This window comes from Hyperolius riggenbachi, chromosome 6 (genome assembly GCF_040937935.1).
Source record: "Hyperolius riggenbachi isolate aHypRig1 chromosome 6, aHypRig1.pri, whole genome shotgun sequence".
NCBI lineage: Eukaryota > Metazoa > Chordata > Amphibia > Anura > Hyperoliidae > Hyperolius > Hyperolius riggenbachi.
Genome location: NC_090651.1, coordinates 65947607 through 65961338, shown reverse-complemented (window position 1 = coordinate 65961338; position 13732 = coordinate 65947607). Strand labels below are relative to the sequence as shown.

The 13732-nt window shown below is 41.7% G+C and overlaps 1 protein-coding gene across 3 annotated transcripts in view; it reads right to left on the bottom strand.

Moving 5' to 3' along the window:
* Nucleotides 1–13732, bottom strand: part of TIE1 (tyrosine kinase with immunoglobulin like and EGF like domains 1) — a 78005-nt gene that overhangs the window by 40005 nt on the left and 24268 nt on the right. For all 3 annotated transcript variants that reach the window (XM_068239428.1, XM_068239430.1, XM_068239429.1), the window contains exons 3-8: nucleotides 10154–10264; nucleotides 6181–6339; nucleotides 5959–6090; nucleotides 4286–4426; nucleotides 2052–2180; nucleotides 8–153 (exon numbers count right to left, since the gene is read on the bottom strand). In XM_068239428.1, the coding sequence (XP_068095529.1) occupies nucleotides 8–153; nucleotides 2052–2180; nucleotides 4286–4426; nucleotides 5959–6090; nucleotides 6181–6339; nucleotides 10154–10264 (818 nt within the window). The remainder of the gene's footprint in view (nucleotides 1–7; nucleotides 154–2051; nucleotides 2181–4285; nucleotides 4427–5958; nucleotides 6091–6180; nucleotides 6340–10153; nucleotides 10265–13732) is intronic.

Below are 13732 nucleotides of genomic sequence, written 5' to 3'. Positions count from 1 at the left end.
GACTTACCGTTAGGACTGAGCCGTCTGGTTTCCGGAGCTCTATGCTCTCCAGGACTGGCTTGGGGTTTCCAGACGCGGAACATGAGAGCACAGCTGTGGAATTCAGGTTGAACTCCACGTTGGATGGAAGATCAATGATCTGAGGAAGATGATCTGCAATAAGAAGAATCAGTAAAGAAAACTTAAAGGATACCCGAACTGAAATGTGACATAATGAGATAAACGTGTGTATGTACAGTGCCTAGCACACAAATAACTATGCGGTGTTCCTTTTTTTCTTTCTCTGCCTGAAAGAGTTAAATATAAGGTATGCAAGTGACTGACTCAGTCCTGACTCAGAAAAGAAGTGACTACAGTGTGACCCTCACTGAAAAGAAATTCCAACTATAAATCACTTTCCTAGCAGAAAATGGCGCCTGAGAGCAAGAAAGAGGTAAAAAAGGGGAATTTCTTATCAGTGAGAGTCACACTGTAGTCACTTCCTGTCTGAGTCAGGACTGAGTCAGCCACTTACATACCTGATATTTAACTCTTTCAGGCAGAGAAAGAAAAAAAGGAACACAGCATAGTTATTTGTGTGCTAGGCACTGTACATACCCATCTATCTCATTATGTCACATTTCAGTTCGGGTATCCTTTAAATGACATTACATGTAGCTATGTTGTTCTTCATTTGTTAGAATTTTTTTTTTAAATGGAGTGGATATAATACTCATAGGCCTGATCTTAAAGGATACCCAAGGTGAAAATAAACTAATGAAATAAATAATTGTATCTATCCTCCTTCTCCTAAAATGACTTTTTAAGATATTCCACAGTTTTATTTTATATTTAAATCTTTTTTAAGTTTTTACTGTTTTATTGTTTTTGCTCAATGACACATTCATTGAAGTATGCCAGAGATAAAATCTATGAACTATTGATCTCTTTCCTGCTGTCAGAAGCCATTTTTTGCTAGGAAAGTGTTTTATAGTTGTAATTTCGTATCAGTGAGGGTCACATTGTAGTCTGACCCTGTCCTGACTCAGACAGGAACTGCCACTTACATACCTGATGTTTAACTCTTTCAGGCCAAGAAAGAAAAAAGGAACACAGCATAGTTATTTGTTTGCTAGGCACTGTGCACACACATGTCTATCTCATGTCACCTCAGTTAAACGGCTGATAACCAACGACCGTTAAAGAGGAACTGTTGCGAAAATCTTACAATTTAAAACACATACAAATAAGTCGCACATTTCTCCCAGAGTAAAAAGAGCCTTACATTTCTTTTCTCCTATGTTGCTGTCACTTACAGTAAGTAGTAGAAATCTGACATTACCAACAGATTTTGGACTAGCCCATCTTCTCATAGGGGGTTCTCAAGGTTTTCTTTATTTTTGAATGCACTTAGTGAATTGCAGTCGCTCCGTCCAACTGCCAAAATAGTGTGCAGTAAGCAGGGAGGCTGGCCAGCATCTTTGTATTAATCATTTAAGGAATGTCTTTATAAAGTATAAAGGTTATGCAGAGAATCCCCCATGAAGAGAAGGACTAGCCCAAAACCTGTCGGTAATGTCAGATTTCTACTACCTACTGTAAGTGACAGCAACATAGGAGAAAGGTAATTTATGGCTCATTTTACTCTGGGAGAAATGTACTTCTCATTTGTATGTGTTTTCAATTTTAAGGTTTTTGCAACAGTTCCTCTTTAAGTACGTACTGTTGCTTCCAATCAGTCTTCCTCGGGCATCCATCCTGTTGGGTATTTTAAGACCCTGATGCCTGAGCATGACTGATCGCAAGGCTATTTTAGCACCTTAATGACATCCCTGTGGACTTTGGTACACGTAGATGTAGATTTGGGCAAGACATTTCATAAACACAATTCAAACAAAGATTATACTTTTGTGCACTTTTTACAAAATAGCTGTCAGTCTAAGGATGAATACAAATCCATATGTCACACAGGTACAGAAGGAGAAAAGTGACAAGGTTTGAACTGTGATCTCCTGTGGTGGAGGCAGAGCTCTTACCCAGTACCCGATATGGCCAGAGAGGGGAGACATTACCTGATTTCTCGCAGTGCTGACCATGGTAGCCATTGGGACAGACACAGCCACTGAACCTGTTACAGGAGCCTCCACTCTTACAATCACACTTCAGGGCACAGTTTGCCCCATACCTGCCAGAAGGACACTCTGCCAAAATATAAAAAATTTTTTTTAAAAATAAAGGAATGAAATACACAGTTTATTCATAATTTGGATGAATTAAAATATGCATCTCATCTGCACTACAATAATAAGCTATGACTGTATCAATGTATTCTTCAGGCATTCTTGTTAAAGTGAATGGGAACCGCATTTAAAAAAATGAGACAGATACTTACCCAAGGAGAGGGAAGGCTCTGGGTCCAATAGAGCCTTCCGGCTCCTCTCCTGGTCCCCTAAATCTGGTGCTGGCTCGCCCCGGTAGCAGTATTCGACTAAATTAGTCAAATACTGCTTTATCCGGCTGAAGGAGGCTTCAGAAGTCTTCAGGGAGCCCGAGTGCTCCTGAAGAAGGGCGGCCCTGTACTGCACCTGCGCAAGCACGCTCTCTTGCATGCTCACGCCTGTGCAGCATGGAGCCGCAAGTCTTTGGGAGGACATGGCTCACAAAGACTTCCAAATACCCTTTCGGCGGGGGATTGAAACGGGGGGGGGGGGAGCCAGCACAGGATAGAGAGCACCGAGAGAGGAGACGGAAGGCTCTATAGGACCCAGAGCCTTCCCTCTCCCTAGGTAAGTATTTGCTTCATTTTTTTTAAATGCGGTTCCCATTCACTTTAAGTACAGAACCTTGCCAAGGACACTTAATAGCCAGAGGATGTCTCACCTGCATGGTACTGCAGCTCTGCAGTCCCCTGTGCCAACTCTCTATACTAGTATCTTCAGGGAAATCTGCGGTGCGCAGCATGTTAAAGGACAACTGAAGTGAGAGGGATACAGAGACTGCCATATTTATTTCCTTTTAAGCAATACCAGTTAACTGGTATTTCTTACAATGGCGGCACTACACAAGGGCACACTGGGGCTCTGGCCTCCCTTGGGAATCCCTCTGCCCCTTTGAGTGCCCCCCTCCCCCCCCGCTCAGTAACATACAGTTATCTGTTTCCAGGCTCCAGCAACATACAGTGAAAAGGATAGGGTCTGTAAAAAACGTTCCATGTCAGCCTGAGTCTATGTGAGCATTAAAGCGGTTTAAAACTCTGACAAAATTTTCATCAAAAATGTGTTTTCCTACTTTTTATAACCCATACAATTATCATATTTGCTTTTGTGCACAAGTATTAATATTCATTTAGATATTATAACTTCCCAAAGTTCAGTTAATTTACTAAGCTGCTGGTGCATTTTATTTATAACTGTTGTCATTCTGTTGTAAATGCTGCCAGCAGTTATTTCTGATCTGTTTTTCACTTCAGCACTAATCAGCTAAGGTTCTGCACAGCCGGAGAATGTTTACATTAATGCATCAAGTAAAGAATGTGTACACAAGATAAGATTATAAGCAGATTGGATGCGGGTTCTCCCTGCAGAAGAAAGAGTCAGCCCTGTGATGTAACCCTTTGAATGATGTTTTACTAAAAAAAAAAAGCATTGTGTTAGTATATTATATGCTGTAAATAATCTTTTAGAGCAAAGTAGAAATTCTGGGTTATATTTCGCTATAAGTAAACCAAGAGTCCTATTTATTTGCCATAAATACCTCACAATCCTTTCAAGATCCCTTGAAATTAATGTATCTGATGACACTTATATTTGCAAAAAAATCTCTGTACTTCCGATTGTTATGTTTTAACATTGTCAGAAGAAGGCTGACCCTGAAATGATGGCTTATAAGGGTGACACAAGAACCCAAGCATTTTTGTGGAATGGAAGGTCTTGAATGGGCCAGTTCAGATGGGGACGTCGGAGCATGTCTTGTTTAGCCAATGCCAAATGCTTCCTTGCAAGTGTGCAGAAAAGTGTTTGGCATCGCTCCTTAACGTTCAGATTGTCACATCGCATTTTGACCCTGGGGGAACACGGAAGCACCCCAGTTAGCCGATCCTGGACGCTACACTAAATGAGCCAATATGAGACGATGGGATTGAGCGTGGTGGCTGCAGAATGACAGGAAAAGCCAGTACCAACATTTAAAAAGCACCATCTATTCAGTTGAATTGACAGTGTTACAGTGAAAACGCCACAACTGGGCGTGTGAACCAAGCGTTAGCAGCTTACTTAAAATAAGGAGGGCCTCAAGTTGAATTTTATACCTGTCTGACAATGGGCACCAGTCCAGCCATTGCCACAAGAACATCCATAAGGGTCCGGAAGGCAGAAGGTGAGCCCTTTACATCCATGATCCCTCTTACACGTCTCCTGACAGTTTCTACCGAAATTCCCCTCTCGGCACGCTGAAAAACAAAATACTCATTGCTCACTCTGAAAGACCTACTGCCAGTTTTCACTTAAAAGCAAGCCTGACATGAAAATAAACTTAACAATGAGTCACATGCCGTCGGCCATCTTTGATTGCTTAACAATGTTTTAGATTTAAATGGTAGAAATTCAGTAAACAATCTTCGCATCACAGAGATTTTTAAAGTAACACTGAAGTGAAAAAAAAACTTATGATATAATGAATTGTATGTGTAGTATGGATAATTCATACAACATTAGTAGCAAAGAAAAGATTCTCATATTTTTATTTTCAGTTATATAGCTTTTTTTTTTTTTATAACACTGCATCATTCAGTTTACTACACTCTTTATTTTAAACTATGAAACAGAAGAGAGCTAATGACCCTTTGAACTTTCCAGCAGTAAAACTTTAAACAAACAAGAAACAGTGAGATACAGGTTGAGATAAGTGCTTCAGAAAACAGCACTGTAGCCGACCAAGCTTGGTTGGAGAGCTCAGAGAAGCACTTTTGCATAGATAACAACTGAACTGAACTCTTCCTGTACTGGAAACAATATGATTCTCATTTCTGTGCTACTGATGTTTCTTAGCTGTATTACGCATACAAATCATTATATCACAAGTTCATTTTCACTTCATATTCCCTCTAACTGTAAGTTGAGCAGTGATAGTAAATAGAACTTTCTTAGAGTCAAGTCCTTTTTTTCAGTTTAAAGCATGCAATTCTAAGGGGGTATTCACTACATGTCAGTAAAACTGCAGAGTGCAGAGAGCACACAATTTACCGTAACTGGTACTTCCAACAGTTAGGTAGTGCACATCGCACAATGAATGTGACCTGTCCTGCATTACGTCAGTTCCACATTTGACAGGGTACCGCTCGCTACACAACTTGCGTAGCATGCGGTAAACTGATGATGTACATGTTACCAAGGTAATGTGGGTCACTCTAATTGTGCAATGTGCACTACCTAACTGTTGGCAGTACTGGTAAAACTACTGTACGCTCTCTGCTCTTTAATACAATTCAATAAAATTTTTAAAACTCTTTTCTTCCATAAAATTCAAGCAACATTTAGTGAATACATTTCTAAGTGTGATGTGTCAACAGCAGCCATGTCAGTGTGATGTAAACATTGGTTTCTTCAGTACCCACACAGAAATAATGACTTTTTATGCTAGGTACACAGAATTTCTGGCAGATTTACTGTCAGATTGATTATTTCCAACATGTCCGATTTGATTTCCGAACGATTGCCAATCATTTTCCGATCTATTTCCAATTGTTTTCCGTTCACGTCTATTGGAAACTATCATAGTGTGTACCTAGCATTAAACTTTTCCTGTTTCCACTACCCTGTTATCAGGAGTGTTTGTTCAGACAGATACAAGTGTATGGGCTCCTAATTATGTTTTCAAGAAAGCTGATCATAACGAATTCAGTGGCAATTCAGATCCTTATAAATGCTTATTTATTGTGACAGCAAATGTTCAAGTTATTGAACCGGAATGATTGCTTCCTACCTTTTTCACAGCGTGTTCCCATGAATCCGGGGGCACAGATGCACTCTCCGCTGATTTCATGACACACGCCACCGTTTAAACACTCTAGGCAATCTTTCTGGCAGGATGGACCCCACTTATTCTCTGGGCAACCTGTATGGAGAGAGGAACCTAAATGAGAAAAAGTGCTAAAAAAAAATGGCAAAAGCAGGAACCTTAGAGACCACAGATGTATTTCCTGACCTCGTACAATCAGTCTGAAGAAGGCATTAGAGAGAGGTGTTTCTCCCAAGTAACCAACGCTGTAAACTCCCGCAGAACTCTGCTGCACATTGTGGAGTGTGAGCTGGACGATCTTATCATCATTCACCTCATTCTTGTATGTTGTCTGTATAAAGGTGCCTGTAATGGAAAGGGTAATATGGAAATAGTCATCACCTGATTTTGTGGCTTCACGGATTTGTTTGCCTTCACTTTTGAGACATGAGACTTGGTGGATTCATGACCTTGATTCATTGAAACCCAGGGATTTGGGGTTCTTGAACTAAATAGGTATGCCTAGCTGTGTGGTCCTTTGTGAGTAGGGACCACCGGGTCATGTGTTTGACTATTGCCCCCCCCCCCCCCACACACACACACACACACACTATCACTAACCTATTGTTTATGGGATGGGAGGCGGCAATTTGCCCATGTGTATGGGTCTCTCTCATGTCTTCTCTGTTAATGGTTATTAGTGGATGTGTTCTCTCTTGGATCACTCCTTTGCCAGTTTTCCTTCACCTTCCTCTTTTCTATCCAGGGGCGTAGCAATAGGAGTTGCAGAGGTTGCAACCGCATCGGGGCCCTTGGGCAAAAGGGGCCCCGGGAGGCTCATCCCTCAAACACAGTATTAGCTCTCTATTGGTCCTGTGCTCATAATAATCAATTCTATAGATGCTTTGAATAGTGGTAATCATTAACAAATTGTTCCCTACCCCCTTCTTGCACCTCTGACACTGTATTTGCCTTTGGCAGGTTTTGGTGCGCTGTATCAATTGTTATGTATAGAGTGCTTGGGGGGCCCCAATATAAAACTTGCATCGGGGCCCACAGCTCCTTAGCTACGCCACTGTTTCTATCTTTCCATAGTCTATTGAGTAAGTCTACGACTACATTGTGATTTGATGCATGCTTCTTGTGTTCTTGGTGTCTTCTCCCTCCCCTTTTAAGGTGTTTACCTTGCCCAGTAAGTAGATATGGATACACACTTGCTATTGATTGCCAATATTGTATCTACTTTATGTGTCCAGTTTGTTATTGGACTTGATTCTGTTTTTGGCTTTAACCTAGGGCCCAAGTTTATCTACCCATTTATACCCCACGTATATCTGTAGTTTTAGTACCATTAAATGTTTATGCTCATTTTTTTAGTATGCCCCTCTTTTTGGTCATTGCTTTATTTCAGCTAGTAGGATGCCTTTGTGTTTCACGCTATACCATATATATTTATTTCCTTTTTTTATAACATATATATTTATTTCCTTTTGCATATATCTTTTTTAATTATAGGTTTTATATTATCCATGAATGACTATCCACATCTATCGTCTAAGTTTGTAAGACTGGACTGATTTGGCTATATTGATGAATTATCATCCTCAAATACTATTTTTGATATGGTGTTTTGGAATAGTATGCAGTACCTGAATGTTACACAAGATGGTGCTCTTTTGTGATCCTTTATTTATGCTTTGTTGTTTCTTGTGACTACAGATTGTATTACATCTATTGTATTTTCATTATATAGCTATGTAAGCTAATTTATAGTGATATGGTAGGCGGATGGACCCTCGTTTGCTACTTTGTATTGTGGTACTTTATAGGATTTGTGTTATAAGTTGACCCGGTTTGTTTTTAAATATCAGAGGACCGCTTTCGGTTACTTTGGGGTTGGGTTACTATGCTGTTTACTTCCCTGGAGGAATCCACCCACCCACAAACTCTACCTTACATAACCAGGCTCACTTCCCTTTGATGTCTTGCTCCGAAGAAGCCGCATGATGGACGAATTGCGATGGCTGCACACACTTTTCTCCCCTACCTGTATTGCCCAGTAAGAGCTCCACTCACTATTGTTCCGTACTGTGCACACTGCCACGTAGGTCTTATTTGCTCACTGGTCCATTCATACAACTAATACAGTATATTGAAAGACACATTTCTTTGCACTGTGGTTTGGGGTTTTGTTGGCCTAGCACTGTTTCTACTCTTCTTCATGAACACCATTGGTTTACTTACACTAGAGGCCTGCGCGGGTCTAATTTTTCAGACCTGCACCCGGAGCCCTGCTACCCGCACCCGACCTGCAACCGGCTTTCTGGTGAATCTGATACCTGCACCCGCTCCCACCCGCAGACCTGCTAACCGCACACAACCCGCAACCCAATGAAATCAAAACGGGTACCCCAACCCGACCTACATTTTGGGTAACCCATAGGTGCTTTCGGGTACCGGACCTAATGCCCTCCGTGGGTCTAATTTTTCAGACCTGCACCCAACCCTTATAATTCTGTACCTGTTGCTTGTCAATTGTTTTTTTTTTTTTCTTTTATAATTTACCCTTGCTTAATTTTGTATCAATAAAAGCTCTTTAGATATTGTACATTGGTTGTAGAGGTACAGTTTTTGGAGGATCTGCTTGCTTTTCTTTATTGCTTTGCTTGCCTTCATATCTAGAATAAGAAATAGCACCAAACTAGGGGGATAGGCGATAAAAAAGTCTGATACTTACCTATTGGGAGGGAAGACTCTGGGTCCTTTTGAGCCTTTCTGCTCCTCTCAGTGTTCTCATTCCCCCGCTGTCCTCCAGTGAAGTTCTGCCACCTCTGGGAGTCCTTGGAAGGCTTTGGAGCACTCATGTGGCTCCATATTGGGCATGAGCAAGCGCAAGTGCTCCTGAAGCCTTCCAAGGGTCCTAAAGACGTATTCGACCAGTTGGTCGAATACATGCAATGGGGGTAACAGTGCTGGAACGACTGGACGAAGAGGGAACAGGGAAGGCTCAATAGGATAGCCTTCCCTCTCTATAGGTAAGCATAAGATTTTATTTTTCCTGGCTTTGGTGTATCTTTAAAGAACAAGTGACACCCATGCTAACATAGAAATAAAAACATATATAAGTAGATAAATACTAGTTCTACTTACATAACAGATGTATTGCACTGTCCATGTTATGATTCCTGTAAATTTTATAAAGGAAAAACAGAGAATCCTATTCTAGACAGTTTCCATCTTGGGTACCTTAGACCTCCTGACATTATTTTCTCCCTCACTCTTTTTTTCTCCTCTTGCTAATCGTTACCCGCCCTCCTCCCAGAGTCTTCAGACACTCCCACTGAGGTCTAGGAAGTGCACTGTCTTATGTCATTAGAAGGAGAGAGAACTAAAGGGAAAAGAAGGAATATACTATAGATTAAAAAAACCCAGCATGCAACTGTTTGGCAATGGCAATTAAAGGGCCAGTGTTCTTAAGGTATGTGATAGCTCCAAGCCATAACAGCAGAAAAAGTTATCACTTAATACACACAGACTAGTTGCTGTTGAAATTTGATTTTTATGGTGACAATCCCACTTTAAAGAAAACCTGAACTGAAAATGAAAAGTCAAAATAAACATACTCAAGTCATACTTACCTCCCGTGTAGTCTACTTATCAATCTCTTTCTCCTCTCCTGCGTCCTGTTTGTTCCCTGTGATCAAGGGAATTCTCCGTCCTCCATTTTGAAAATGGCCGTTACCCCATAACAGCTTCATGGGCAGCACACTGTTAAACTGTAACATCGCCCACTTGAGCCATAGGGAAACATGGACATTACTTGGCACATCAGTTGACCTCTCCGCTGTAACTTGACAGCAACTGATAAATAACTGACAGCGACTGATATATTTCAGTTCTGACAAAATGTTGTCAGAACTGGAAGGGATCATTGTCAGAAGCAAATGGTGAGCTTCTGAGAGGGACTGATACTGAGGTAACTATGTAATGTTCATTTGAAGTAACCTCATGTGTTTATTTTAAATAATTTTACTCAGTACAGGTTCCCTTTAAGGTCTGACCAGGTCAGTTATTCAGCTCCAAAACTCTGAGTTGCTGAGTGCCTGGACAACTCCTGATCTTGATTCCTGTTCCTGAACTGAAGTGAAGAATGTGAAAATTAATGGCATGCCATTCTTACCATTATATTTCCATATTATATCCATATGTGATATCTTATTCAGTTTGGCTTCTAAATGGGCGTCTTGGTTGATGCTGACTGTCAGGGTCACCTTCCGTGGCTCCATATCAGCTGAGGGCAACATAAAGAGTGGATATCGTATAAACTGTATCTTCTAATTTTTTACGCATTTTGTAACAGAAAGGTGACAAAATAAACGGAAATCATCATTTTCTATTTTATATATTTTATTATGAAAACATAACACACAGTCCGTCTTGCAGTAAATACAATCGGTAAGACATCACATAGCCATTCCTCATCATTACAGATAAAAGGACCTTTTCCAGCCTGAGGCTTATCCAATTAAATCTGAAGGTAAGTGCTAACAATAAATGGATAATGATAAATACCACGATGGTTCTAACTGAACCTGACAAGTCTGGACATTTTTTGTCAATACGTATCTAGTGCCTAAATAAGAGATGTCGAACTCCAGTTCTCAAGAGCCCGGGCCCTCACACGTTTTTGGCACTGCTCAAATTAATTGATGGAACTGAATTAGGAAAAGTGTGGTCCATCAAGTAGAGGCATTCCTCCATTTCCCAGTCCATCCTAAACACTGGCATGGATCGGGGCCGGGCCCTCAAGGACTGGAGTTTGACATCCCTGGTCTAAACCCAAGACTAGCGGAAGCAATTGGGAAAGCAATGAGCCGCCTTCCTTGTTTGGCTTTCCTCGTCGCCATGGCGACGAGCGGAGTGACGTCATGGACGTCAGCCGCCTCCGATCCAGCCCTTAGCGCTGGCCGGAACTATTTGTTCCGGCTGCGCAGGGCTCGGGCGGCTGGGGGAACCCTCTTTCACCGCTGCTCGCGGCGGATCACCGCAGGGCGGCGGCGATCAGGCAGCACACGCGGCTGGCAAAGTGCCGGCTGCGTGTGCTGCTTTTTATTTCATCAAAATCGGCCCAGCAGGGCCTGAGCGGCACCCTCTGGCGGTAATGGACGAGCTGAGCGCGTCCATACCGCTAAGGTGGTTAAATTAATTTTCCAGCACTCAGCAATTGAAAAGGTCCCAAAAATAAGGTAAAAGAGTACTATCAAAACTATTTTAAATATTTTCTTGCTTGCTGGGGGTTGAAAGGGCATTTTATTTACAAGTTTAAAAATATCACCTAGGAGAAAACTCTTGAGAAAAAAACAAATTGCATATGGGCCCAAGTGTGTCTGTATGCTGGGGGGAGGGGGGGCTGTCCAATGTTTTGCAGGAGGACCCAGCGATTTCTAGTTATGCCCCTGTATCAGGCTACACATAAATGGCACTTTTATACAGATCCTCTCATTATTGGTAGTTGGAAACCTCTGTGGATCTTAAAGCACACCTGAACCGAGAGGGATATGGAGGCTGACATAGCTATTTCCTGAAATAACCTTGCTATCTTGCTGAACTTCTACCTCTAATCATTTTAGCAATAGAGAATGCAGAGACCGCACTGGGAGCCTCCTTCAACCAAGGGTGCTATGGTGGTAAAGGTCACTGGAGCTCCTTGGCTACATCACTGTGTACAGGGCCAGCGCTACCATAGAGGCAAAGGAGGCAGCTGCCCCAGGGCCCCAGAGCTTGTAGGGGCCCCCAGTGGCTACAAGAGGAAAAAAACATTTTTCAAATCGGCCTTACAGTTTTTGAGAAAATCGATTTTAAAGTTTCAAAGGAAAAAAAAATACACATTTAAAAACCTGCCGACTTTAATGGTTAATAGCAAATCCACTTTAAATTCTATAAACCCTAAATTTGCAGGATATGTTAAGGAGATCATTAGGAATAAGAGGAAAACACAATTTTTCTAAAAGATCTTATAGTTTTTGAGAGAATCGAATTTAAAGTTTCGAAGGAAAAAAGTATACTTTTAAATGCGGTAAATGTCACTTTTAGTAGCAAACCTAACGGTAGTGTAATTTTACATGCATCAAAAGAAAGCGCAATACATTTCCTGACGGGGTTTCCAGGGGGTCCATACGCAGCCGCAGCGCTTTGGCCAGGGATCGCTATACAGCCGCAATATGGCTGTATGAAGATCCCTGGCATTTTTTCCTATTTTCCCAATTTTTTTTTTTATGTTTAGAGTGTGGGATTTTTTTATTTATTTTTTTAAATTATGTGGGGTCCCCCCTCCTGAAACTTTTTAACCCCTTGTCCCCCATGCAGGCTGGGATAGCCAGAATGTGGAGCTCTGACCGATTGGGAATTCACACCCTGACTATACCAGCTGCAAAAATCCCTTAATGCCGATTTTTGTTCCGGGGTATATGTGGGGGGGGGGGGGGGCAGGTTTATTTTGCCCTGGGGCCCCATTGTTGCTTAAACCGGCCCTGACTGTGTAGATCATATTACAAATTTTACACATAGAATTTGTCAGAATGCAAAGAATCTCATGCAGTTACAACCTGTATTTTTTTTAGTTGTTAGCATTTTTTCTTTAGTCTAGTAAGCTGCAGTCACACACTGACCGTCCGGTGCCCACCATACTTCCCCTTGTTTTTTACTTTGAGATTCCTTATCACTCTCCATTTCTTTCCTGCTATTGCAGCTCTGTCATGATCAGAGAGGACCTGTCACAAGCTGTCAGGGGAAATGGCTTCCTGCCGCGCAAATCGCCATCAGCAAGCCCCCTCTGTCTAACTGGCACTCTGAAAATGAGTTGTGTTCTGTCTGAAAGGCCCGGACAAGCCTGTGTTTACTCCTTATCATCAACTGGTAACAGCACCAGGAAGACTCTACAAACTAGAGACTCCGAGAAGAGGAAGGAAAGCAAAATCAGAGAAAGGAAGATCACAAATGGGTACGTCCAGCACCCAACAGAGAGATAGAGGAATATTTCTGTGTCGTCTGCCAGTACTCATGCTGATTAAAGCAGACTTTCACCAAAACACGCTGCAATCAATGTGAAGAATGGTGGAAAAATTGAATGTTGTGGCTTCAAGCTGAGTCATGACCTGCATGGTGCAGCTTATCTCATGGCGGAAGAGACCTAGCACTGTAAACATTGCAATCTCTTCTTTTCGCTGGCTATTATTGCTGCTATTATTATTATTGGTTTATGCTGATTCTGGATCCCAAATAAATCTGTACAACAGTGGAGTTGCTAACTTGAAACAACAACAATCTTCATCCAGGTTCTTTTCACCCAAAGCCAGACCAGAACTTAACTGACATTTGTTTTGAACCTTACGGATACAAAAATGCTTGTTTCTGTTACTAGTCATGGGCTGCACCAGCATAGCTTTAGAGCCACTGTTTCCCCCTTCACATTCTCACCCTCTTCCCTTTTGCTGAACCCCATGACTTGAGGGTTCATCTGTCAACAATCATATAAACGGTGCAGCCACCCATAGCAAGAGTGATCACAACAATACCTGCTCTGGAGGGTAAACACACAATCAACAGTCACAAAAAGTTGTGGTGGGACACTGACAGTAATGAAAGAACTGTGGCCTTACATGAATAAATAGTGCGGTGCTCAGTGTAATATTTTAAATTAATCCAATTAATCCAATGCTAGTACAACTGCTGCGACAGCAGAAAACAATAAATCTGGAGG